General features: G+C 43.4%; 2 protein-coding genes and 1 pseudogene across 3 annotated transcripts in view; 1 reads left to right on the plus strand and 2 right to left on the minus strand.

The window, feature by feature from the left end:
- Positions 1-25: 25 nt before the first annotated feature.
- Positions 26-3,107, minus strand: LOC309484795 (carbohydrate sulfotransferase 3-like). The gene is made up of 2 exons (XM_082151177.1): positions 3,011-3,107; positions 26-2,594 (listed from the first exon to the last, which is right to left on the minus strand). Exons 1-2 carry the CDS (start codon positions 3,088-3,090, stop codon positions 1,358-1,360), a joined length of 1,317 nt encoding a protein of 438 aa, XP_082007303.1. The 5' UTR covers positions 3,091-3,107; the 3' UTR covers positions 26-1,357.
- Positions 3,108-9,825: 6,718 nt separating this feature from the next.
- Positions 9,826-22,801, plus strand: part of LOC309485648 (stonustoxin subunit alpha-like) — a 30,785-nt pseudogene continuing 17,809 nt past the window's right edge. Inside the window, exons 1-3 of the transcript XR_014211710.1 lie at positions 9,826-10,719; positions 14,019-14,079; positions 14,704-15,442. The product of XR_014211710.1 is annotated as a stonustoxin subunit alpha-like (transcript). The remainder of the gene's footprint in view (positions 10,720-14,018; positions 14,080-14,703; positions 15,443-22,801) is intronic.
- LOC309485015 (uncharacterized protein) lies at positions 10,708-14,361 on the minus strand. Its single transcript, XM_082151581.1, has 6 exons — positions 13,907-14,361; positions 13,223-13,294; positions 12,929-12,997; positions 12,576-12,644; positions 12,228-12,296; positions 10,708-12,010 (listed from the first exon to the last, which is right to left on the minus strand). Exons 1-6 carry the CDS (start codon positions 14,062-14,064, stop codon positions 11,257-11,259), a joined length of 1,191 nt encoding a protein of 396 aa, XP_082007707.1. The 5' UTR covers positions 14,065-14,361; the 3' UTR covers positions 10,708-11,256.

Here is a 22,801-nt window from a genome sequence, read left to right on the forward strand (position 1 = left end):
CAGATGCTGCAGCAAGCAGCACAAATGTCAAAAAAATTACTTGAATCAATGAACAGCACTAATAAAGCCCCATTCTTACAGATCATTAACTAAAAAAAGTTGGTTTAGGGTTTAGTTACCCTTTAAGGAAGTTATGTAATAAATTTTTCGCATAATGTTTCAATAATGTCACAAACATCCTACACAGGGCTTGACATTCACTTTTTTGCTCACCAGCCACTCTGGCAAGTGGTTTTCCAAAGTTACTGTCCACTCTGCATTTTCACTGGCCACCATTTTGACATCGATACCATGGGGGAATATTAACTCATAATTTGGCAAATGGTATATTAGCTCTTTCCCTGACAAAATGTTAAAAAAAATTGCCAGCCATCACCAGCATTTTTTATCATTTTCACACAAGTTTCATTGCCCCCAGAATATTTTGAAAAAATAAATGTTTTATTCTAACTTCATGCATTCCTTTTTTATCAACACTTGAATGTGGGTAAGTTTAATTAAAAAAAGCAACATTTTGAGCAAAAAGGTGTAAAAATTGACATTTTTGTCAAAGAATCCATCCAGATCAGATTCAAAGCGATGATCAAACACAGATGGAGTAGATCAAGTCCATCAACACCTTAGAGCTTCACAGTCCTGTATCTTGTCCTGGGTCGACATTTCATTCAGTAACATTAGGAAGTTTTGATTTATATGCTGTTTAATGTTGATGGTCAAGTTATTTTACAAATGCATACGCTTACATATGCTATCGCTTGTTTCTGCTTCTTCTTCGCCTGTGTTTTGATCCAGAGATTCAGTACTCTTTCAAAAGTTGTGTAATAGCACCCCCTATCGTATAACAGTGAAAACACGGAAAGCTGGAAATTTCAGTCAATTGCAGTGGACTTTATGGCAGGTACTTTAAGACCTGACGCACGGATCCTTAGTTGGGTCTGAGCACAAAATCTGTGGGAATGATTCAAAGTATGTACAATACACACAATCCCACGCCAAAATTCAAGCTTTGTAACACCAACAATATTTACTTAAAATATTTAAAACAAAATTTATCCGGAGCAAATGAAACGAGTGAGTGAGGGGAGGCGGGTTTGTGTGTAACTCGCTGTCAGAGAGACGAGAGAGCGAGAAAACTCAGCTGGTATCGTGTGTCTATTCTGCAGAAAATTTGTATTGGAAGAGTTTTAGATATTTCAGTATCATATGTATGGGTTAGGGTTAGGGACAAAAAAAAGTGTCTAGTAGGAGTGACTGCGTTATTCGCCACTGCTGAAATCCACCCGCATTTGGTGGGTGTTAATGTCAAGCCCTGATCCTCAAATATCTCAGCAGTCTCCTTCATGAAGTCTGAGTAGTATCATAAGAATGTTCTCTCTTCGATCAGGCTTATTGATTTATCGATCAACATGTCTTTGTTTTCCGCAAACTTGTAGCCAAACAGAGTCATGGTGGGGCCGCACACTTTCTGCACCAGCTGAACCAGTTTGAAGGGAATGTTGAACCTCCATTTCTCCACCTGTTCAGAGGAGTTTTTCTGGGTGGAATAAACTCCACTGACCTCCTTAGATGCTTGAGTATTTTGTAGGATCCACTCTTCCACCGTTACGGTGAAGGGAATGCCTATAAAGCTGTACATCTCTGTAGCTTTGTGCATTGGGAATCGTGCAATGTCCTCGTAGCGCACCAGCATGTAGCGTCCGCGAAGCCATGGTGGCTGTTTGAGTCCGATCTCAGCAGACATACGGATGTTGTCGCAGTTTCCTTTGAGTTTTCTCACTTCGTCCTCGTCCACTGGAAGGTCTTCGTCCACGGCCCACCTCTTCCAGATCTTGTACTTGCTGGAGAAGGCAACCATTCGAGAGGCGAGAACTGCGCGAGGGTCCCTGACTAGCTGGATGAACTTCATGTCGAGTCTGGGATCCTCAGCTAGCGGACGTAGCGTCTCTAGCTGTCGCACGCGGACGGATTTAATGGCGTGATGCTCCTTCTGCTTGCAGGACTGAGTGGCCAGCGTCAGGTTTAGCGGCCCGCAGCGCCACATGCGACAGTGGTAGTGCTCAAACGCTTTCCTCACTAACGGCGTGCAGACGGGATCCTCACACAGCGACTGGCTGGACTCACGGCGGAAGAGCGAAGCCGTCACATGATCCTGTGGTGCTGGCTCGATGAAGCTCTCCAGCAGTGAGAACTCACAGAGGAACAGCTGATGCAGAACGTCACGATACGCCGGCCCAGCAACTGAGGCATTCGTCCCGCCAGACTCGACCGATAGCATGCGCTCCACATGCCACAGCGGCTCGAACAGGTAAAACATGTTTGATCCCTGCTGGTTGAAGAACTCCCCAACGAAAGAGGAGCCTGTGCGAGTGGTGGCCAGCAGAAGAATGTGTTTCTGTCCTCCTGACGCAGACGCTGGAGACACGCTCTGCTGGATGGACCAGGTCGAGTTCTCCAGAAGATGATCCTCGTGTTGGTCAACCGAGGCGTTCTCCAGAAGATGATCCAGGTGTTGGTCTGCCGAGGCGTTGTGTGGAGCGGACAGAGACGGGCCGAGCAGAAGCGGGGTTAGTTGTGTGCTCAGTTTATCAGACACCCTGAAAGAGTCAGAAGAAACCGTGATAGTCGCTATTAGTGCTAAAAGGTCAGTTCACCCAAAAATGATCATTCTGTCATAATTTACTCTCCCTCATGTCCTTCCAAGCATATGTGATGTTCTCTTATCTGCAAAACACAGAGAGATTTTGGGGAGGTTTTTGTCCATACAATGATAACAAGTTTAGTTTGGTTCCCAACAGCCTCAAAATATCTTCTTTTGTGTTGCACAGAAGAATGAAAGCCAAACGGGTTTGGAACCGCATGATGAGACAGAATGATCATTTTTGGGTGAAATATCCCTTTAATAGAAATTGAAAAATGAAAAACACCAGACAACTTTTGATTTTAAAGTGCTCTTTGACTGTTATTCACACATACGGAAGAATAAATAGAGGAGATTGAGAGAAGCACCTACTTTGAAATAATGTTGTTTTCCTTTTCTATGATGACCAGAGTCACAATAAAGATGACAGAAATGGTATATTTAATGCGCATTCTTGTGTGTGATTGTGTTCAGCAGTAGCCTGGCAAGCCAGACGTACATCAAGATGTTTAGTCTGGCAACTCACCATAGACACGGTCAATCTGATGGGTGGGATAAACGGCTGTCTTTCAAATTCCCTCTGCACACAATAGGACAGCGCTTCAACCAACCAGAGCGTTTTCCCAACAGCGGAGCTAACGTTAGTTGATAGATTCAACTTTTAAATCTGGCCGACAAAACTACGAACACATCTTCCTTTTTTTAAGAATGACTTAAGTGCCGTTCTTTGTTCTTTTCTCAAAGAAAAACTTAACTCCAAGTCCTCCAGAGTTGCGGCCAAAGCCGATTCGAAAGACCGCTGTTCTCCATCCGCAGCAGCCGTCATTCTTTGTTTTCAAGTGGCAGGAACCGTCGCAACTCTGTCGTCATATGTTAAGCCCGCCCCCGCCTACTCTATACACGACGTGATTGGCCTGACCCAATTTAGGTTTTTGCAGCAAAAAGGTCTATTGAGAGTTGCTAGACCCACCCTGGCTGCAAAATAATTTTGCTGCCGCTAGGGTGCGTCTAGATTTCTAGGCTAGTTCAGCAGGTGAATCACTCTCAAATCATTCCATCTTCTCCTCTGAACTGACTCTGAAATAAAACACACAACACATGTGTCATGATTCCTGTCTGAAGGACTTTAAGGTTGAAGTTATTTTCTATTCCTATTGTTTCTGTGTTCTCTTGTGTTTAGTTCCTGTGTCCTTTGTTTGTTACCATTGCAAAAATTATTAGTTCTTAATGGCTGTTTCTCAGTATGCGTTCTTAAAGCCACACTAAGTAGAAATTGTGTTTTTGTCAAACAGCGACCCCTAGAGTCGCTGTGGAATACTTGCACTGTCGTAAATTATATTATAACATTTTTACATGATTGCAGCTAAATCACAAGTAAATAGTCTATAGTCTAGGCCTACTGTATAATTTAATTTGTGTTGTTTTTATTGGAATGTAAACATTACAAAATGCCAGATAACATCAATTAAGTTAAATGTACGTCGCATTATTTCATAACATTGGCCGTTATGATGTCATTAGACATGATTATTGCAATTAATCATAATAGTTTGCAAATTGTGCTCGTTTACACTATTTACAACCTCTACGTTAGGCTTATTTATGATAATTATGTGAGATATTGAAAGCTGTTCTCATGATAATCGCAGGAATCAACGTCAACAGCGTCCTCTGAAATCCCTCAGGACTACGTGATAAATACACCTCACAACACCTGAGTTCAGCTGGCAAACTAATTCGTGAGGCATAGCTATCTGATTTATCAAAACGATTCCATTTACACCTGGTCACATAAATGTATTTTTGCGAAACGGATTTAAATTCGATCTTCAATTCTTGCGCTTTATGCAGATTTAATGGAGTTCACGTCTCCGAAAGCAACAGATATGAGCTGCATTTTATAGATCATCAGCTAAAATTTCAAAATCAAAGACCGCAATAAGAGAGAGCAGTAACAGCCCTGGTAGATAATTTCGTTTCTTTACTTTTAATGATGAAGATTGTGTGATAAGCGTCTGCGACTTACTTTCACTTTGATTTGCGATAGTTTGCACGTTGGCTTGATGCAGTTGCTCATCTGCGGTGATGCGTGTTCCAGCGCGTCGTCATATCTGGATTAGAGCTGAAGATCTTTGCCCGAACCCGACGGGACCCGACGGGACCCGACGGGTTTGGTCGGGTTCGGTCTTAATTTCTATTATTTTACACGGGCTCGGGCCGGGCTCGGGCTCGCGCTTCGGGTTGCGTGGTAAATGAGCGGTCAGGTGATGTGTTTAGATTAGCGTGAAAATGGATCTTGAGGAGGTGAAATGGAGGCTGGTCTCTGGAGGACTTATTTTATTTCTTTGTTCCAACTTCCAAGTGGCCTCTAGCCTCCGTTAGTCATGAATAAATGATGTTAAAAAATGTATAAATTACTCCTTTGTTTTACGAAAGACAAAGCTGTGTGCGTGCGGCGCAGTCTCTTTTTTCCTTTCTCTCCCTTTTCCGCCGAGTGGTGCGTGTGCCGGCTCGCGGTGTGAAGCGCGTGTCCGCGCTATTCTCCGACACTCTTATCACTGCTGATAGACGGCCTTTTGGACAGTCGGGCTGTAAACGGGTTCAGGCTTTTAAAAAGCTGTCAATCAAAATGTACTTGTCGGGCTCGGGCCAAACTCTGTCGGGCTCGGGCCTTTTCGGGCCGAACTTTTAAGGCCCGATTACAGCTCTAATCTGGATATAACATATAGCCTATACAACGCTCTCACACGTTTTTTTTGTTTGTTTTTTTTTAGCATTTTTGGTAGGAGTACAATTTACATATGTGGTTTCAAAAACCATATGCATTTACACTTGTCCAGTTTCGTCTGGAATGCGTCTCAGATCTCCTCCTGAAGTGGTTTAAGGGATCGGATTCAAATCCATCTCAAATGCGTTTCGGAGGGCATTTAAACCTGGACTTTTCACGATCGGATAGCTATCCGATCTGAGAAAACGCATTAAGTGGCCAGGTGTAAACAGCCCCCATGACAAAAACATACGCACGAAAGCCGAAAACAAACGCTGGTTGGCCTCTCACGTCCAAATTTGACGAAGTGGTGGGGGAAGTGACGTATGCCGTAAAGCAGTCGAATTTTGTAGTTCTTTTTTGTGCTCTTGTTACTACCCGAACACCGAAGTTACATAGTGCCAGTAAAAGCGATACAGACCCTGTCAGGCTATGGCAGACGTGTCATTCAACCTATTGTAAGTCGATGTACCATCACAAGGATCTTGGAAATATATTATGAAGGTTGAAAAGTTACATAGTGTCGCTTTAAGCGATCATGTGTCCTTGTGTTCTCGTACTACATCATCATCAACTGTCGAAGTTCAATTCCAATACTGAAGAACGGAAATACAGAGGGCGCATGAAAGAACCCGGATGAGTTCTTGATATCGAGGATGCATTGAATACAGACTTGAGAGAATCGAACCGTTAAAAATCCCAGAACACGCGGTCCACGTACGGAAGCCTGTAAGCTTGTTAAAAAACCGCAACTTGATCGTACAGAATTAGTCAATTACAGGCCGAACTCGAATCTACCTTTTCTGTCAAAGATGAACATTGAAAAGGCGGTATCCTCACAACTATGTTCTTATTTAGAAAGAAATTATATCTGTGAGGATTTTCAGTCATGATTTAGACTGTACCATAGTACTGAGACAGCTCTCATCAGAGTTACAAATGATTTGCTCTTATCATCCGATTGTGGTTGTATCTCGCTATTAGTGTTACTCGATCTTAGTGCTGCATTTGATACTATTGACCACAACATTCTTTTAAATAGACTCGAAAATGATGTTGGCATTAGTGGAATTGCATTAGCATGGTTTAAGGATTCATTACTTCGAATATAGCCTTCATTGACAAAACATACTATATTTAACATATTAGCAAAAATTGGCAAACAAAAGCTTATTTGAGGTGGCAGATATTTTACAGTAAAAATGTGTAATCTATCCAAAACTAATCAACGAAATGTTGTCTTTCATTTGTCTGTAACATAGGTCTTTCGTTTTTATTATAAGGAATATAAATGTTAATTTGCAGTTTAATACGTTGCTTATACAAATACATTTTATTTCAACATATTTCAGTCGATTTTTACTCAGTATAGCAAAATAGTTTGCTAAAAGCAGATCATTCATTCACACACAGAAACGCAATTCAAATTTAAACCGTCTTTTTGTGAGTTGTGGTAAACAGCGCATCTCTGCCGTTCATTCATTCACACACAGACAGAAACGCGATTTACTTGAGAATGAAAAAAACTTACTACAGTATTCCATCCGTTACTCCTCGAAATACCAGCACTTCTGAGGTACATTTTCCATTATTATTATTCCTCACAGCGCTGCGAGACAGTGTAAACAATTACAATGATCTGATTAAACTTGTGTTTTCTCGAGCTGATATGTGGGCGTTCTCAGTTTGTATGGGATCGCCTCAGTAATTTGCGTTTGAATAGCGCTCTCTGTGGGCGGGGCAGATTAAAACGTAATGAGCTGAGATGAGAACGACTGACATCTCGCTCTTTTCTTACAGATTACATGAACTGAGAATATTTTTTTTTTATATAAATGACTTCATTTAAAAGAAGAGAATTCAAGCTTCATGCCTGTGTGTCTGTATGCCTGTTTGACTGAGTATTCGCTCAGTTATGGTTCATTTTCTGACGCGTTTCAGAATGGACTACACTGACAGAGAGAAGGCAGAACTCGCTTCGTGTTTATTTTTCTTTATTTGGCAAAAAGCAAAACACTTTGTTTTTATTGTGAGTATACACAAAAATAATACACATTTAACAGAATCGATTGATGTATGAAACGTGTTTGTAATATCAAAGTCAACAGAGCAAAATTAATCTCTTTTGAACTGAAAAAAAAAAAAGCGAGCTGGTATCGCCGGCGATACGGCCGACCCCGGGGGGTTAATAAGCAATGATGTCTGTGAGTTTGTTAAAGCAGGAGAGGGTGAGCCGAAAATTAATTTGTGGAAAAATTGGATTCCACTTAAATAGCCTTTAATGGAACCAACGTGGAGTTTTTTTGCTGTGTTGAGGTAGGAGACAAACTATATAATTGTGAGCAGAGAGACATCCCGGAAGGGTAGGTTAAAAATTAAATGAAAGGTTTTAAAACATCTCCAAGCTGTTAAATATGATTGGAGAGTTCTGGGGGAAAAGGCTTGGAAAATAGAATCAAGAAATGCGTCGAGATGTGGTCTCAAGGAGTGGTTTACGGGAAGATCAATTCTGAATAATGAGGTACTGGCGTTGGGTTGGGGTCTGCTTCTGGAGCCAACTGTCTGAATTTCTGAAAGAATCTGCACTCTGATGTTGCTGGAGACAGGGGGCGGTTCCAAAGCGATGGCATTTGGAGGTATGGACATCTGAGTTGCTGTAAACAGAGAAAATGGTGATTTTGCCTGAGGAAGCGTGTTTTGGGGGAGACAATCCGGGGCCGACGTGGGAAACGGAGATGGTCTTGCGTTTGCGACGGCCCCTGGAGCTTGGAAAGCAACCGGGAAGGAGAGAGAAAGCTGAGGTGGAACTTAAGGTGACTGGGCCTGCGCTGCTAGTGGGGGCATCCTTACACTTGGGTCTCCTGCAGGCCACAGCTGGAAAAAAGGGTTAGTGGTAGCCGGAGGAGAAGGACAAGGGAGAGTTGTCTGGGCCCGCGATTCTAACGGAGGCAAACTCACGTCAGGAGCAGCACGCCACGAACGGTGGAGAGAATTTGGGATGGTAACAACAGGTTGCGCCTGCCCCGCTAGCGGAGGCAACCTCACGCTAGAGGGAAGACGGTCGCTGTTAGTGACCGGTAATGAGTGATGCTGAGCAGAAGGCGGAGAGGATAGCGGTCTAGCGGCGGCGGAATCTGGGGCCCGTCCCAGGCTCGCTGAAGGCGCACTGCCCCTACATGATGATCGACGGTGGTCCGGTCTCGCTGTGGAGGAATACTGGATTTGGGAGGTACGTGGTGTTTTACCTTTGTTGGTTTTGTTTTTCGCTTTATTGGAGACCTTAGAGGGAGATGAGGGTTTAAAGGGGGTGCACGTTGACTGTAGGTTAGTGTATAATTGGTATAATTCGGCTTTATTCATCCGTCTGGGGTAATGGACATCCGCCTTGGTCAAAGCTTGCCTTAGACCTAACACTGTCCATTTCCCGATTGCAGGAATGGTTGGCTGGGCCAGTGAGTAGGAGGATGATGAGGATGAGGATGAGGATGAGGACGAGGACGAGGAAGAAGGTGTGCGTCTCGTTGGTGGAGGTGAGCGCTGTCTTTGTCGTTGTGGAGTATGGATAGCGGTGCAGATTGGCTGGTGACCGCGCACTGAAGCTGGAGACTCGGCGATGGCACCTGGTGGTGTAATGGCATTGTTTGGGGTGGCTGGAATTGATGCAGAGTCCTGAGAGTAGAGAGATTTGTCATCAGACGGGAAGAGTTCAATCTCCGACATGGCGGCTGTTAGGCGAAACCTGTTCTGAAGACTGTAGAATGTCCTTAGGTAGGTTTGACTGTGATTATATATGGTTTACCTTCGTGCTGATTGGGTAGATATGTTGATTACTGATTGTAGACAGCTGGTGATTCTAGAGTATTTGTTGATTACTGATTGTAGACAGCAGGTGGCAATAGAGTAGCTTATTTTGACGTATTCATCCCGAACTACATTAATAAAACATCATTAACTGAATCTGTAAGTCAGCTATGTTGTTTACTTCTGAATATTATTTTTCATTCTGGTGCACTTAATGTTATCGCTGCTGTGTAATAGTAGCCTATGCTATTCACCAGCTAAACATATCCTATTCAATGCATTCACAGTCTCTTTCGCGGGCATCATTTGTAGTAGCCTATTCCCAAACTGTTTGCTCAAGCATAGCGATTTCTCGGTTCACTGTGTGCTTTCTACCATGCACAAATAAAAATGTCACTGAACTTTAGCTGTGTAATTGTAACAATGAGCACTCAAACACACCAAACCAACAATTACTAAAAACACACACAAAAACTGATTTTGCACGGGCATTTTGCACTAGTAACTCTAAAAGTAATTTCTCATTTCAGGTGTCTCTCTGTGGGATAAGAAATCATTGAGAGAAGATTTGGACAGTCATCCACAGACAACGACAGAATTGAAGTTCAATAGCTCTGACTCTCTCTCTAGTAAGTCCAGTCTCCTGGATATGAGTGCTTCCCTGAAGGCCAGCTTCTTGGGAGGGCTGGTGGAGGTGGGAGGATCTGCCAAGTTCCTTTGTGACACCAAATCCTCACACCAACAGTCCAGAGTTACAATGTATTACAGTGAAACCACAAGATTCGAAGAGCTCACTATGACTCAGTTGGGAGGAGATCACCTACCCTCAGGTCTTTGACCAGAAAACTGCAACTCATGTGGTCACAGGTGTACTATACGGAGCTCAGGCCGTCATGGTGTTTGATAGGACATTTTCAGAAGAGGAAGACAAGCAGGAGATTGAGGGAGAACTGAATATCATGGTCAAGCAGATTCCTCAATTTTCCATTAAGGGACACAGAGCTGTAAATATGACAGATGCTCAAAAGAAAGTGGCTGAAAATATTGCCTGCACATTTTATGGTGACGTCCGCCTTGAGCAGAACCCCACCACTTACATAGAGGCCCTAGAGGTGTACAAGAAGCTCCCCACTATACTGAAGGAGAATCCACAGAATGCAGTTCCAATAAAAGTCTGGCTCTATCCTCTTTCTCTACTGGATACAAAAGCTGCTAAGTTGGAGAGAGAAATTAGCACAAGTCTGGTTTCCAACACTGAAGATATAATAGAGGGGCTGGGAGAAGTAGAGAGGACATGCAACAACCTCTCCAGAAAAACACGGGTAAATGTTTTCAAAGACATCAAAGAGAGGTTCCATTTATTTCAGGGCTCTCTTAGCACTTACGAAACAGTGCTCCTGAAAGTAGTGGCCAAGGTCTTGCCTGCTATACGAGGAGGAGAGATGGAGCAACATTCATTGGAAGACATCCTGAAGATCCACAACAGCTCCCCCTTTAACCCTCTGGGGACCAAGCTGTTTTTGGGGTCGTTGAGATGTTCTGACATGCTCTGACATTTGTGCTTTTTTCAGTTATTTATAAACATGTTAATGGCAAAGGTGTAAAATCACTCTATATAGCACAAACAGGCCTACCATAATATGCGAGCAACGTGTATGTAGATGTTTGTATTTTTAAGAGAATAATGTTTATGCGTGGTTTTTGGAAAAAATTAAAATGAAAGTTGCTGAATTAAGACCACAAAACACATATTAAATATCTGTCCACAAGACTTTTGATTAATTGATGTTGTCCCTTTGAGTTCTAGCTTCAAAATGATCTGAAAATCATCCTGCCTAATCTTTCACATAAAACACAACATTGATTTAAACATTGTAAAACAGTTTTTTTGTCAGAAGAGGTTTATGCGTGGGAGTGGTAATGGGTCATCAATATTAATGAGATTCAGACCAGGGGTGTGACATAGACGCTCCCCCAAGTGCTAATGGGCCATCGAGTGAGGCAGCCTTAAAGAATGAGGAGATTCAAATGTTTTGTTTTTCAATCTGTTTTATTGTAATTTTGTAAAAACAAAAGGTATCTCACAGTAAATGCTTATGCTCCGTTGATTTGAGGAGTCTGCAAGAACAAACAACTTGAAACCCCATCTGGTTGGCTTAGCTTTCATGTACTGTGTCATACCTGTGTGTGCTTTGCATGCCACCATTCTTTCATCCACAGCTAAGTTTCTTCTAGGATGATAGATGGATTTACAAGCATGACGGATAGTTTCCATGAGAGGTTTGACTCTGAAAAGACGGTCATGTTCAGGTGTGCCCCTCTTTCTGTCATTCTCCTTATCTGCATCTGGGTGACTCATGTGCACATTCCATGAAATGGTGCGGTATCTCTCTCTTGCCATGATTGTGGCAGGAAAAGGCAAAGAGAAAAGACTGTCTTGCCGCCAGTAGTCCTTGATGGAGCTGACCTTCACCATGGCCATGTAAAACACCAGCCCAATGTAGCGGTACATCTCACTGATGCTGACATCAGTCCATTTAAATTTGCGCCCCTTTGCAATTGCACCAGCAGCCTGAGCATTGGTGTTGTGGCACAGAGTTGAAACTGCATTCTCAGAAAAAAACATTTTGAAGAGAGTCTGGGGAGTGTGTGTGTCAGCAGAACTCAGCTGTGGTCCAAGTTCCCGGGCAGGCAGGAATCTCAGAGTCTGTGGAACCATATCAATGTCAGTCTCTGTTTTCCATGACAGAGTGGACTCCTTGTTGCTCGTCTGAATGTTTGTCTTGGCCCTCTTTGCCACATTCCTATAAAAATAATAATATTAATAAAGGTTAATAAAGGTTGATCAAAGTACTATCAGCATGTCAGGGCAGGGCAATCAGCATGTTGATAAAACAAAAAATATATAAGCTCTTTTATATTAACATTACCAATCAATAATTGTAATATTGTGCATGCATAACACATTTTTTGCAAAGCCACAGTAGTAGGTAAAAAAATAGTAGATAAATATGTACTTACTCTTTTTGATTTCCGTTGCTGCGTGTCCTGCGAGTTGCAGTGGAAGGCGAGAGTGAACAAGCTACATTCCTTTTAAAAAAAGTTAAAAACTGTTATTATCATATATTTTACAGAGTACTATTCCAGCACATGCATAACTGATGGACATTTAGCAATGCTGATAAAGCAACACAATATAAGCTCTTTTATATTAACATTACCAATCAATAATTGTTATATTGTGCATGCATAACACCACATTTTTTGCAAAGCCACACAGGCACATATAGGCTACATTTGTATCATCACTAAGTATATAAACAAAAATGTAACTAACATCTGTAAAATAGTAGATAAATATGTACTTACTCTTTTTGATTTCCGTTGCTGCGTGTCCTGCGAGTTGCAGTGGAAGGCGAGAGTGAACAAGCTACATTCCTTTTAAAAAAAGTTAAAAACTGTTATTATCATATATTTTACAGAGTACTATTCCAGCACATGCATAACTGATGGACATTTAGCAATGCTGATAAAGCAACACAATATAAGCTCTTTTATATTAACATTACCAATCAATAATTGTTATATTGTGCATGCATAACAACACATTTTTTGCAAAGCCACACAGGCACATATAGGCTACATTTGTATCATCACTAAGTACTGTATATAAACAAAAATGTAACTAACATCTGTAAAATAGTAGGTAAATATGTACTTACTCTTTTTGATTTCCGTTGCTGCCTGTCCTGCGAGTTGCAGTGGAAGGCGAGAGTGAACAAGCTACATTCCTTTTAAAAAAAGTTAAAAACTGTTATTATCATATGTTTTACAGAGTACCATTTCAGCACATGCATAACTGATGGACATTTAGCAATGCTGATAACATAAAACATATGTAACATCAACCAATCTCCCAAAATAAATAATAAAGTCATACAGGCTCATATTATTAACACTAAGTATAAACAAAATGTAACTAACATCTGTAAAATAGTGGGTAAATATGTACTTACTCTTTCTGATTTCTGACTGTGTTGCTAAGCGCACTCCGAGTTGCAGGCGGACGTAGTGATGACGCTACATTCCTTTTAAAAAAGTTGAAGAATATTATTACATAAATATAACTATAGTAGAATTAGTCTATAATGAATAACTGATGTAAATAATTTTAGACGCGTGCAATAAGCCTATATGCGTGTCAATGGGCGATTACCGGAGAGGCACACCGCAAACATTAGCCTAACACATTTGTGCACTTCATTAACTGGGTATATTTACACATTTCAGTACATTTACACACATTTACAACTGATATTTGCGAGCATGCATCGTTAATGATAATGAGGCAGCATTTATATAGTCAAAATATAATCTAAACACCTACTAGGCCTACTTTCTAAATTCTATCTTTCATACATAATGATCTAAACATATCATTTAGGCTACACATACAAATACAAATTTCCTAACCAAGGGGTGTAGCATATGTACACAAAAAAAACAAAACAAAACATTTTTGACGTTGAAATGGTACGAGATATTAAATTCATGGTATAGATATGCACTTTCATTAGTTCGTGTTGAATATAGGAAGATATCAAATGTCAATACTCTGGATGGCAAGTCCACCCAGTATAATATGTAAGCTCATGTTTTGAATAGCTTGTCAACTAATGCAAGTAAGAATAAATACTTACTCATCCGAAATTCTATCCACGGCTGGATCAAGACGCTCTTCAAAATACAAACGGTCGTCGTCAGAGTAGTCGCGCTCCTCTTCTGATGAAAATGTGGACTCTTCGTCGCTAGTATCCAGGACGAACTGAAGGGCTTCCGCACCGGTGTACCGTGTCATCTTCCCAACGCGCAGGTGACTGAATGATGAAACTTGAAGCTTTTAATGCATTTGCTTGGGGGCGTTTACCTGTTTTGCATAGACGGCTTAACACATTATCTTATGAATAGCGCGCTCCGTGAGTAGGCGTGAACGAATTAAAGTCAATGAGCTCGTAATGAGCTCGACTGGAATCGCTCTCTTTTTAGACAGATTACAGAAGCTGATAATATTTGTTTTTTATATAAATTACTTCATTTAAAAGCTGCGATCTCAAGCTTTATGCCCGTGGGTCTGTTTGCCTGTTTGACTGAATTTTCGCAGAGTTATCAGATCATTTTCGAACGCGTTTCAAACGGGAGTTCACTGACAGAGAGAAGGCAGAAATCGCATCATGTTAAAGTTTCTTTATTTGTCAAAAAGCAAAACACTTTATTTTTATTGTGAATATACAGAAAAAAAATAGAAACTGAACAGGATCGATTGATGTATTACACGAAAATGAAAGATCAAAATTAACAGAGCATTTAGTGTTTATTTTCATTGCTAAAAAAAAAAAACGAGCAAAACGCGCGGGCGCGTTTTTGGTCCCCAGAGGGTTAGGGTTAGGGTTAGGGTTAGGGTTAGGCTAACCCTAACCCTAACCCTAACCCTAACCAGTGGTTAGATCATGCAAAGGCTGAAGTTAACCTCTTGAGTTTTCAAACCAAGATGCTGGAGGGAATCAATACTGAAGACTCAAACCGTCTCAACATCATCCTCCTTGATCCTAATATTGATGTTGTGGTGTGCTTGACCTTCACATCTCTGAAGTATGAAGACCCGTATCTTTCAGCCATGAAGAAGTTTCTGGAATCTGATGAGTTTAAAGGCCTAAATGTGGGAATGAAACCACATTCTAGCACTTTAGCATCTGTCAGAAAGTGGTTCAACGATCCTGATGTCATCTCAAAGATGAGAGATAACTTATCCCTCTTCAGAAGTTTTTCAGAGGCTACTAAAGATGAAAAGAGATATCGATTCATTATTTCTGCCATCTCTGATCCCTCCAATCCTGGCTCCTCTATCTATCTGTATGAAAAAGGGAAGCTGACAGACACACAGTTCCAGCCCGTGTCGAAGCCTCCTCCACCAGAAGTGATGAAGGTCCTGGCACACGGTGTGTCCCTGAAACTGCAGAAGTCCCCAACTGGAGAAACTGTGCAGTTCAGAGTGGAGTACCAGCAGGTGAAAGCAGATTCTGGTGCTGAGGAACAGTGGATTATCATAAACACAGCTGATGAAGTCTTTACTCTGACTGGATTGGAGTTTGGAAAGCAATACTCGATCCGCTACAGGATAGTGGGTAAAGTGAAAGTGAGTGAAGCCAGTGATACTATCGGCCCCATACAGTCTTCAGGTAGGTGTCATTTGCACTTTTTTTTATTTTATATATATATTTCGCTTCATTCACAGTCAGTGTTTGCATTGACAACCATATTTCCTAACATGTGTGGCTATAATTAAATGTGTAACATGTTGTAAAGTGTTTCTCACTTGACTGTATATATGAACGTATTATTTCCTTTATTCATGTTGTTACAAATAGTCCTTAAAGACGCAGAGTATATTATGTAATTGATGTCTAATGTAGGCTAGTGTACTTAATCATATGACATTCACAATACAATGCCTTGAACAAGTGACACGTACATTTCTCTGTATGAAAACCAATAGGACATTTAAAACCCTCTGGTGCTCCTCATTTGGGAGTCACTCTTATTCTCTTCGTGGTCAAAAGTTAAGTCAAGTCAAGTCAAGTTTATTTGTATAGCGCTTTTCACAATACAGATTGTATCAAAGCAGCTTCACAGTATTAAATTAAAATAATACAACAAAGTTTGTTTCAAGAGGAATTTATTGATTGATAAAATTAAATTAAATATCCCCAAAATATCCCCAACTGAGCAAGCCAAAGGCAACAGTGGCAAGGAACCGAAAAACTCCATCAAGTGACCTAATGGTGTCCTAAAACTCCATCAGGTGACCTAATGGAGAAAAAAAAACCTTGGGAGAACCCAGGCTCAGTCGGGGGCCAGTTCTCCTCTGGCATTTATGAGCTAGAGGCCGGATTGTAGTTTGAACTGTAGGATTATATGAATGCCTGGCTGAAGAAATGCGACTTTAATCTAGTTTTAAACTGGGAGAGCGAGTCTGAGCAACGAACAGTATCAGGAACACTATTCCAGAGTTTTGGAGCCAAATGTGAAAATGCTCTCCCTCCTTTGGTGGTTATGGATATCCTAGATATGACCAAAAGCCTTGAATTTAGTGATCTTAAAGAGCGCGATGGATTATAGGGCGATAGAAGATCCGTTAAATAGACTGGAGCTAAGCCGTTTAGGGCTTTATAAGTCAGTAGCAATACCTTGCAATTAATACGGAACTTTATAGGTAACCAATGCAGTGATGATAAAAGCTGTGTTATATGATCATATTTTCTTGATCTCGTAAGAACTCTAGCGGCGGCATTTTCGACTAACTGTAGCTTGTTTATTAAGGATGCAGGACAACCAGCTAATAAAGCATTACAGTAATCCAGTCTCGAGGTCATGAATGCATGAACTAACTTTTCTGCATCAGAAACTGATAGCATATTACGTAGCTTAGCAATGTTTCTAAGGTGGAAAAAGGCTGTTTTTGTAACATATGAAATATGATTTTCAAAAGACAGGTTGCAATCGAGTATAACACCCAGGTCTTTTACTGTAGAGGATAAAGTAACAGGACATCCTATGATGTTAAAGTTGTATTGTGCAAGGTTTTGTGGGCGGTTTTTTGAACCGATAAGTATTACCTCTGTCTTGTCTGGATTTAATAAAAGAAAATTACGCGTCATCCAATCTTTCATATCTTTAACACACTCTGTCAATTTGGAAAATTTAGCGTTTTCATCCGGCCGTGATGAAATATATATTTGAGTGTCATCAGCATAACAATGGAAACTAATTCCATGTTTCCTTATAATATTTCCAAGTGGCATCATATATATTGAGAATAACAGAGGGCCTAACACAGATCCCTGCGGCACTCCATAGTTTACTGGAGTTATGATCGATTTTTCTCCATTTAAATAGACAAAATGGTAGCGGTCAGATAGGTATGATTTGAACCAGCTTAATGCTTGTCCTTGAACACCAGTATAATTTTGTAGTCGATCTAAGAGTAATGTGTGATCTATAGTATCGAACACAGCACTAAGATCAAGTAAAACTAGTATTGAGATACAGCCTTGGTCAGAAGCTAAAAGTAAATCATTTGTGATTTTAACGAGCGCAGTTTCAGTGCTATGATGCGGTCTGAATCCAGACTGAAACTTTTCATAGATATCATTTTGTTGCAAGAAAGAGCCCAGTTGAGCGGACACAACTTTTTCTAATATTTTAGACATAAATGGAAGATTTGAAATGGGTCTATAATTTCCTAGATTATTATGATCTAATTGTGGTTTCTTAATGAGAGGTTTTATAACTGCCAGTTTAAATGTTCTTGGAACATGACCTAAAGATAAAGACGAGTTAATAATATTGAGGAGAGGCTCTTCCACTAGAGGTAACACTTCTTTCAGTAGTTTAGTTGGTATAGGATCTAATAAACATGTTGTTGTTTTAGATGAAGTGATAAGTTTATTTAACTCTTTTTGTTCTATAGTTGTAAAGCACTGTAATTGTTCTTGCGGGGTGATAATTGAAGCTAAATTATAAGGCGCAATTGAAGATTGAACGTTTACAATTGTGGTTCTGATGCTTTCTATTTTCTCAGTGAAGAAGTTCATGAAATCATTACTACTGAACTGTAACGGGATATTTTGTTCAGGTGACGTCTGTTTATTTGTTAGTCTAGCCAACGGTGTTAAATAAAAACCTTGGATTGTTTTGGTTGTTTTCTATTAGTTTGCGGAGGTGCTCAGCCCTGGCCGCTTTTAGGGCCTTTTTATAACGTGACATACTGTCTTTCCACGCGATTCTAAAGACCTCTAAATTAGTTTGTTTCCATTTACGCTCTAAAATACGGGTTCCCTTTCAAGGGAACTCCCGTTGCGTCGAAAACTGACGCTATGGGAACGCTTTGCGTGATGACGTCTTGAAGCACATGTAAAATCAGTCCAATGGTGTGGCGGAACGTCAGAGGCGGGTGACGTCACGTACCAGGAAGCTATAAAAGCCGGCCCGAAACAGAAAACGAAAGCTTTCTGAGTCTTCAGTTGCGCTCTGTGTTGAATCTGTCCTTGTTATTTGGTGTTGTCTGTCTATATTATATATATATATTCAGTATGGCGAGCAAGCAGCAGTTTAGAGTGTGTGTCCATCCCTGCCCGCGTTATTTAACGGGAGGTGATACTCACACTCTTTGTGTTGTTTGTTTGGGTGAGGAGCATGCCCAGTCAGCACTCGAGGGTGGTGACTGTGTGCATTGCGACGCGCTTCCATTGCGTTCGCTCCGATCCCGCTTGGCTCGGTTCACGATCGCGTTCCCCAGGGCTCTGGTCCGGCCGCTGCCGAGGCACGGCGGCAATCACAGACCTGGGGTTCGCAAATGGATCTATCAGTGGATGTTGAGACGGGCTCTGCCTTATCTCAGCCTCCTTCTGATAGATCCAGTGCCTCTCATCAGGGTGTGGAAGCACGCGTTGCGGTTTCTTCCCCCCCGATGGAGGCACCAATACTGCAATTGTCCAGCTCTGAGGAGTTGGACGTTGTTAGTATTGACGCTGAGTCTGAGGATTCGCCACCTCAGTATCATGCGTTTGAAGAATTGCTTGATGTTATCACTAGAGCTGTCGAGCGATTATCTATTGAGTGGCCAGAGGATAGGCAGGACGTTCGTTCGAAAAGTAAGCTCGACGAACGCTTCCTGCCATCTCGTACACAGCCTCAGCGAAGAAGCCTTCCGTTTTTCCCCGATCTCCACACCGAGGTGTCGAAATCGTGGGGAAAACCGGTTTCATACAGAGTGTATGCACCACAAACATCCCACTATTCTTCCATTCACAAATATAAAGAATATGGTTATGGGGAGATGCCGAAGGTGGAGGAGACGCTTGCGAGCTATCTCTCTCCAGCAACGGCATCTTCCCTGAAAGCTCCTTCACTTCCCTCTAAGCCAGTAAAATTCACATCATCTCTGGTTCATAAATCGTATGCAGCCGCTGGTCAAGCTGCAGCGTGTCTGCATACGATGTCTATTATGCAAGCCTATCAGGCAGAATTATTGGGGGATTTAGAGGAGGGCGGGGGAATTGGTCCTGACACAGTGGCTGAACTACGCAGAGCCACAGATCTGTCTCTCAGGGCCACCAAGGAGACCGCTAAATCAATCGGGCGGTCTATGGCAGCCCTGGTGGCCACTGAGAGGCATCTGTGGCTCAATTTGAGCGATATAAAAGAGAAAGAAAAGCATGTTCTCTTAGATGCTCCGGTTTCCACTGTTGGTTTATTTGGTGATGCAGTAAACAGTGCGGTAGCTAAATCTCAGGAAGCTGCTAAACAGGTAGCTGCATTACAAAAACTTCTCCCCCGCCGTTCTTTCATTGAGGCTGCTGAGCGGGAGCAGCCTCACTCCTCTAAAAAGAGCGCTGAACATCGTGCCACTCAAAAACAGAGTGTGTGCTCTCGTGCTCCCCCACAAAAATCTCGGGGACACGGAGGGCGCTCTCAAACCCAGCAGTCTTCGAGGGGTAAAACGGATCTGCGGACCGTTATTACCGCCAAGAAGGCTGCTGGGAAAAAGTCCTGATGTCTGAGGGCTCAGGACAAATGAGGGTAGTCCCCCCGAAGCAGAGCGGTTAACACCTCTTTTCACGGTGCCCGTCTCTCTTCGGTGCCCTCAGGGGACCGTTCTGCCAACCCTGCCACCTCTGGTGTTACAGGGCGCAGCGGTCTCCGGCGAGCACATATCTCAAGGTCCACCCGGAAACGTAGTGGCCTCGGGATGCCCGCCCCCTCTGAGGAGGGTGCTAGAGCAGTCTGTTTGGTCGTTCCCTGCCGGTGCGCCGTTACAGGGCGACGAACCGACTACTCAACAGCAGGAGAAAAATACGGTGCCGTCTCTCTTCGGTGCCCTCAGGGGACCGTTCTGCCAACCCTGCCGCCTCCGGTGTTACAGGGCGCAGCGGTCTCCGGCGAGCACATATCTCAAGGTCCACCCGGAAACGTAGTGGCCTCGGGATGCCCGCCCCCTCTGAGGAGGGTGCTGGAGCAGTCTGTTTGGTCGTTCCCTGCCGGTGCGCCGTTACAGGGCGACGAACCGACTACTCAACAGCAACAAAATCCAGAAACCAGTCTCGAGAGACTGGTACCTCTAGTAGAATCTTTGACAGCGTGGAAGCTACTGTCAAATGTTTCTCGTTGGGTCCTGCAGACCGTGGAAAAAGGGTATTAGATACAATTCTATTAACGCCCACCGCGGTTTATGGGGGTCCTGCCCACAGTGGTGGGCCCCGAGCAGGTTCTGGTTATGGAACAGGAAGTAAACACTCTGTTAGAGAAAGGGGCCATAGAATATGTACCCCCCTCCAACAGGGAAACCGGGTTTTACAACCGGTACTTCATAGTTCCAAAAAAGGACGGGGGATTGCGTCCCATTTTAGATCTTCGAGTTCTGTACGAGTACATGCAGCTCAAGTTCAAAATGTTAACCTTGAGACAAATCGTGCCACAGATCAGGTCCGAGGACTGGTTTGTCACGATAGACCTCAAGGACGCATATTTCCATCCGTCCGTGTCATTGGAAGTTCCTGAGGTTTGCTTTCGGGGGCAAAGCATACCAATATCGAGTTCTTCCATTCGGCCTGGCTTTATCACCCCGCACTTTCACCAAATGCGTGGATGCAGCTCTGGCGCCTCTGCGCCTCCGGGGTATTCGCATCACGAACTACATCGACGATTGGTTGATTTTAGCTCAGTCGCATTAGATGGCGGTTCAACATCGAGATGTTGTTCTCGCCCATATGAAAGAGTTGGGGTTACGGCTGAACGCCAAGAAGAGTGTGCTTTCTCCATTTTAGAGGACCACTTTTTTAGGCGTGGTTTGGGATTCAGTGTCGATGCAGGCGCGCCTGTCATCGCCACGCTTCGATTCCATCCTGGCAGCTGTGAGAAGTGTAAAGCTAGGCCAGCTACTCACTGTCAAACAGTTCCAGAGACTGTTGGGTCTCATGGCAGCAGCTTCCAACGGGATACCTTTTGGACTGCTGCACATGAGGCCCTGGCAGTGGTGGCTCAGGACCAGAGGGTTTTTCCCCGAGGGGCAACCCATTTCGCACAATCAAGGTCACGCGGTGATGCCTACGTGCCTTGGTTATGTGGAAGAAACCTTGGTTCCTGTCCCAGGGCCCAGTGCTGGGAGCTCCTTGTCGTCGCAAACTGCTAACGACGGATGCTTCCCTCACGGGTTGGGGAGCGATCCTGAGGGTCGCTCATCTCAAGGTCTGTGGGAAGACCATCATCGTTCCTGGCATTCTATAGCCTAGAGATGTTAGCTGTCTTCCGGGCTCTGAGGAGCTTTATCACAGGTCTCAGGGGACACCATGTGTAGTACATACAGACAACACGTCGGTAGTCGCCTATATCAAGGGGGTTTGCGCTGGCATGCCATATCCTCTTGTGGTCCCAGGGGAAGTTGCTGTCACTCAAGGCAGCCTACATCCCCGGGGTCCAGAATATAGGAGCAGACACTCTGTCGAGACAGGGGCCGAGGCCCGGGGAATGGTGGAGCTGATATGGAAATTATAAGTGGATCTGTTTGCGTCTCGAGAGACGTCTCACTGTCCACTTTGGTTCTCCTTCACGCATCCAGCTCCTCTGGGACTGGATGCTATGGTACAGACGTGGCCGAGGCTACGTCTGTACGCCTTTCCCCCAGTTGCTCTGCTCCCGGGAGTTCTGGAAAGAGTTCGCAGGGACCAGGTTTGCCTGCTTTTTATAGCCCCGCTCTGGCCGGGCAGAGTATGGTTTCCCGATCTTGTGTCCCTCCTCGACGGGCATCCTCTGGAGTTACCCGTCAGGAGGGACCTTCTGTCCCAGGCAGAGGGCTCGATATTTCACCCTCGGCCAGAACTGTGGAACCTGTGGGCGTGGCCTCTGAGGGGGCCCAGCTCATAGAGTCAGGTCTCTCAACCGAGGTTGTTGAGACCATTCTACAGTCCAGAGCTCCCTCCACGAGGAAACTTTATGCCCTGAAGTGGAGAGTATTCACTTCTTGGTGTAGTGACCGTCGGTTGGACCCAGTCCACTGCCCAATTGGTACAGTGCTGGAGTTCCTGCAGGAACGGTTCACTGCAGGTCTGATCCCGTCCACTTTAAAGGTCTATGTGGCGGCCATAGGTGCTTACCACAGTCCTTTGGGTGGAATGTCTGTGGGGAAAGACCCCTTGGTATCTCGTTTCCTTCGTGGCACTTGGAGGTCCTCCTCCCTTTCGAAATCGGACCAGGAGGCGAATAATTTGCTTTGCCCTGTTCGGGCGTTAGACGCGTATGTCCACAGAGCTGCCCTGTGGCGTAAAAGTGACTTTTGCTCCCCTAACAAGGGAGGTCCAGTGTCTAAGCAAAGGATGAGCAAGTGGGTGGTTGAGACTATCTCACTGGCTTATGAGGCGGCTGGACAGCCTTCTCCTTTGGCTGTCCGGTCGCTCTCTACTAGGAGTATGGCGGCCTCTAAGGCCCTTATATCAGGAGTATCGTTACAGGACGTCTGTGATGCGGCAGGCTGGTCCTCACCG

The sequence above is a fragment of the Leuciscus leuciscus genome, assembly GCF_965113295.1.
Source record: "Leuciscus leuciscus genome assembly, chromosome: 21".
Taxonomy (NCBI): domain Eukaryota; kingdom Metazoa; phylum Chordata; class Actinopteri; order Cypriniformes; family Leuciscidae; genus Leuciscus; species Leuciscus leuciscus.